General features: G+C 52.7%; 1 protein-coding gene across 1 annotated transcript; it reads right to left on the bottom strand.

Annotated features, from left to right (window-relative positions):
* Positions 1–964: 964 nt before the first annotated feature.
* Positions 965–2,665, bottom strand: CCT8L2 (chaperonin containing TCP1, subunit 8 (theta)-like 2). The gene has a single exon (XM_012662071.1). The coding sequence runs from the start codon at positions 2,663–2,665 to the stop codon at positions 965–967; it is 1,701 nt and encodes a 566-aa protein (XP_012517525.1).
* Positions 2,666–3,951: the final 1,286 nt, after the last annotated feature.

Genomic DNA, 3,951 nt, shown 5'->3' on the forward strand with positions numbered 1-3,951 from the left:
CTCAAATTAGTAATGAGCATAGTTCTATACATTTCTACTTATCCTTTGCTCATTAAAAGCTTTTCAGGACTTGACTTCTTCAGAGTTCCAGCAGGAAGCTTAAAAATTTGTTTTGCTTTATTAATAGCAGCTAATATGCATGCTGTAAAACGTTGGCTTCCTGAGTCTGGTCCTCTCTCCAAATGTCTAAAGATTTCACCTTCTCATTTCCTAGATTCTGCCCCTAGGTTCTGCTTTTGTCCCAAAGAGGCGGAGTAACTTGGATGGCTAAACTGGAAAAGGCTTTGGATAATCTGTGCTGAACCCACTCAGCTCTGCCCAGACCCCCTCTTTAATGCCCAGGGACATTCCATCCTGGGTCCCCCGCCGCCCAGCACTTGCCTCACCTACACGACAACCTTAGCACAGTCCTAAGATGTGTGTTCTTCTGTTATCTATGCCCCAGACTTAAAAAAAAAAAAAAAATTAAATTTCTGCCTGCTACCAGATCCTTTTCCTACTTTTTTTTTTCCTTGCCTTAAAATGGTATTCCCTTCTTTTTTCAAATAACCACAACAGGAATGACTGGCCACTGATGTTTTCAGAGTGCCAAAGTGGCATCTCGATGTAAGTCCAGGTACATTAGACTATCACGCTGGGAGTGCTCAAGTACTTGGGAAGAGATTACTGTACCTTTTTTGCATCCCCAAAGCTCAGATAGGCACTCAATTTAAAAATCTTAATAGAGTTGAATCCTGCTGTTGTCATAGGAAAGGAATAGAATTTGGTGGAAAGAAACAGGAAACGAAAAAGAATCAGAAGGAAACTCAGGGAAAAGAACTTTTATGTTCCCTCATGGTGTTTTTATCTAAAGAAACTGACTCTAAAAGTACCAAACAGGAAGGAAATAAATAAGGCAAACATTCGTTTTCGGGGTAATTCTGCCCTCCTTGGCAATCCCCATTTTATTGAAGATGTTACTTATTCATTCCAAGGATTTTTTTTTCTTCATAGGAGGTGGACGTTTCGTCTTCTTAGAGTCAGGAGGCAAGACCTGCGGATGTGTGGGACTTTTCTTGGCCACTACAATTTCATCTACAGCCACGAGCTGCAGCACCACCTCAGCTACTGCTCTGAGCGCTTGGGCTTTGGCCGTTAGGGTGTCCCACACCCCATCCTGGGCCACGTTTATTATCCCTTCGGCTCCCACTCCAACGAGGAAGTTCCCGACTTGATGAACTCCACTCAATTCCGCCATCACATCGCAGACAACTAAGCCTGCATTCTCTGCCAAGGTTTCAGGAAGAGCCCTCAGGGCCCGGGCAAACGCTAGGAACGCAGGACCACTGGGCCCTTCCAGTTTGCTTCCTTTGTCCGACAGCATTTTCGCCAGAGCCATCTCCGTGGCCCCTGCTCCCGGAATCAGTCTGGGATCTTGACACAGCTGGAAGTAGGCGTCGATGCCGTGGTAGACAGCCTGCTCTGCGCCCCGCAGCCCCTGCGCAGTGGCTCCCCTGAGGACCACGGTGAGGGCAGGTGTGCCTGTGCCTTCCCACTCAAATACCACAGCCAAATCTTCTCCCAGCTCCTGTCTGTAAACCCTCTGGCACCTCCCTGGCCTCTGGGGAGGGAGCAGACGAAGCAGCAGAGGTGTGCCGAACACCTTGCTGAGGTAAGCCATCTGCGCCCGGGACCGGGCCTCAATCACCATGATGCAGTGCTCATCCGCCAGGGTGAGGGTCTTCTCATCGATTTCCCCCCATACCACCGCCACGTTAATTTCCATGGCTGCCAGCTGGGCTACTTGCTTTTCTATTAACTGTTCGCTTCCTTTCCTAAATTTAGCCAGATCGGCAGGACTAGAGAGACGGGCGGTTGCCGGTGCATTTGAACTGGCAGGACCAAAGGGACAAGCAAAGAGAGCCACCCTGGCCCCACTTGACACGGCGGTCGTTTGCCCACAGAGCTTCCCAGACATCGCCAAGCCCGGAAGGAGGCAGGAGTCCCCCAGCGTCCCTCCTGGCAGTGTGCACACCCCGACTTGCTCAGCCCGGAAGCCGCCGTCCGGCTCCCTGGTAGCCCAGCATGCGTGGGCCACCAGCTTGGTCAGGTAGTCCGTGTGGGACAGGGCGTGGGTGTTCATCACAGAATAGAGGGCCCAGGATGGATCTTCCAAGGGACCCAGAGAGCGGATCGCCAGGGTGGGCAGTGTGGTCAGGACCTCCGCGGTGGCTGTGGCGTAGGCCTCCCGGAGCTGGGGGCGAGGCAGGCCGGCCTTCAGCAGGTGCTCTGCCTGCTCCAGCAAGGCTCCCGTCAGAAGGACCACGAAGGACGTGCCATCCCCACTGTTCTCTGCCTGGGTTTGGGCTGCTTCCCGGAGGAACCAGGCCGCCGGGTGCTCCAGCTCCAGGGCCCTGAGGATGGCAGCGGCATGCCCTGTGCACACTGTTTCTCCCTTAGTGGTCACCAGCAGCTTCTGCCGGCCATGCGGGCCGTAGCAAGGCCGGATGACACTGGCCAGGGTCTGCACTGCGGCCGTGCTGCTCAGCAGGTGCAGCCCCTTCTCCCCCAGGCTCACCGGGGCCTCCCTCGGGCTCTGCTCCAAACGCTGGGGCAGCTCCAGGGCTGAAGGGACTCTGCTGTCCGGGGCCTGAGGAGAGGGGAGACCGCTGTGTGCTGCAGACATGCTCTAGAAACGGCAGCAGGGGTGACCTTGACACCAGTCATTGAAGGTACTCAAGGGGCCAGTGGAAACAAGGAGCCAGACGCCCATCAACTGAAATAGAAGACACCAACCTGGATGGGCGCTCCCGCGTGCACCCCGTGATGATCAGCAGAGAGCTCAGGCCTAAAACCACCCCCAGAATTGATTCTGTCAAGGAACTGGGCTTTTGGAATCTCCGGACCTTGGTAGCTGAAACAGGATCTTTAACTGATGAAGTCACAAAGTGGCAAATGGAACGTGTAGGGAATGAGGTCACAGAAGGATGGTTAGGATAGGGGACGCCCTGCCAGCAGGCAGACGACAGGCCTTGCTGTCAGCAGTGGAGGTACACACACCTCTGCACCAGGCCTGAAACTTCTGTTTCAACTTTGAAGACAATGAAGAGGAAATCAGGTGAAAATACCTACACACTTCAAATTCCTGATGAAGCTGGGTTTTTTGGTCGGGGAGGATTGAGAGGGACCTGAGAGATGAGGTCCGTGTTTTGTTTTGCTTTCTCTTGCAGTGCTATGTAATACTCGCCATGTTTTGCTGTCTGCCTGCCTTTGCCATTTTGCCTGCCTTACCGGTTTGTTTATCAGGTTCCTTAAGGTGCCCGTTGGTTTGTTCGGGTGCAGGTGTGGGGGGCTGCACAGTGCGTATGCCTGTGTGACAATTCCCAATGCCAGTGATGTCACTGAGCTGGCAGAGGCTGGTCAAGACAAGGGAGGGAAAGATGCTGACAACCCACAGACGTACAAATAGACATGATCTGGAAGAGGAAGAAGCAACCGGCCTCCTGGTCAGGGAGGTAGGAGGCCACAGTGAAGGGAGCTGGGCCCTGAGGTCTAAATGCTGATGGCCCTCCCACCCTCCGCTCAGCCCTCAGCATTTGTTATTTCTCTCCAGTCTCCCTCCTTCCCTCCCTCCCTCACGCCTCTCCTCCCTCCTTTCCTCACGCAGAGTCTGTTGGAGCAACATGCTTCTGCCTTAGTTTAACACGTCTACTGAGAGCACCTGCTATGCTCAATGTGGTGAGGACTACAAAGACAGGAATTCAGAGTTTAGCAGTGGAAACAGGTTTGTACCAAATGAACTGAGCATCTGATAGGCGGTAGGTAGAGCACCAGGTGGAAATGATAAATAGATCTATTAAGATTAAGGGAAAGACAGGGCAATACCATTTTCATTTGGAAAAACCCTGCTTCTTTGGTTAATGGCAGATGTCCCTGAGAAAATGATGACACAAGTCAGGAGTCCTCATAGCA

The sequence above is a fragment of the Propithecus coquereli genome, unplaced genomic scaffold, assembly GCF_000956105.1.
Source record: "Propithecus coquereli isolate 6110/MARCELLA unplaced genomic scaffold, Pcoq_1.0 Scaffold75, whole genome shotgun sequence".
NCBI classification, from domain to species: Eukaryota; Metazoa; Chordata; class Mammalia; order Primates; family Indriidae; genus Propithecus; species Propithecus coquereli.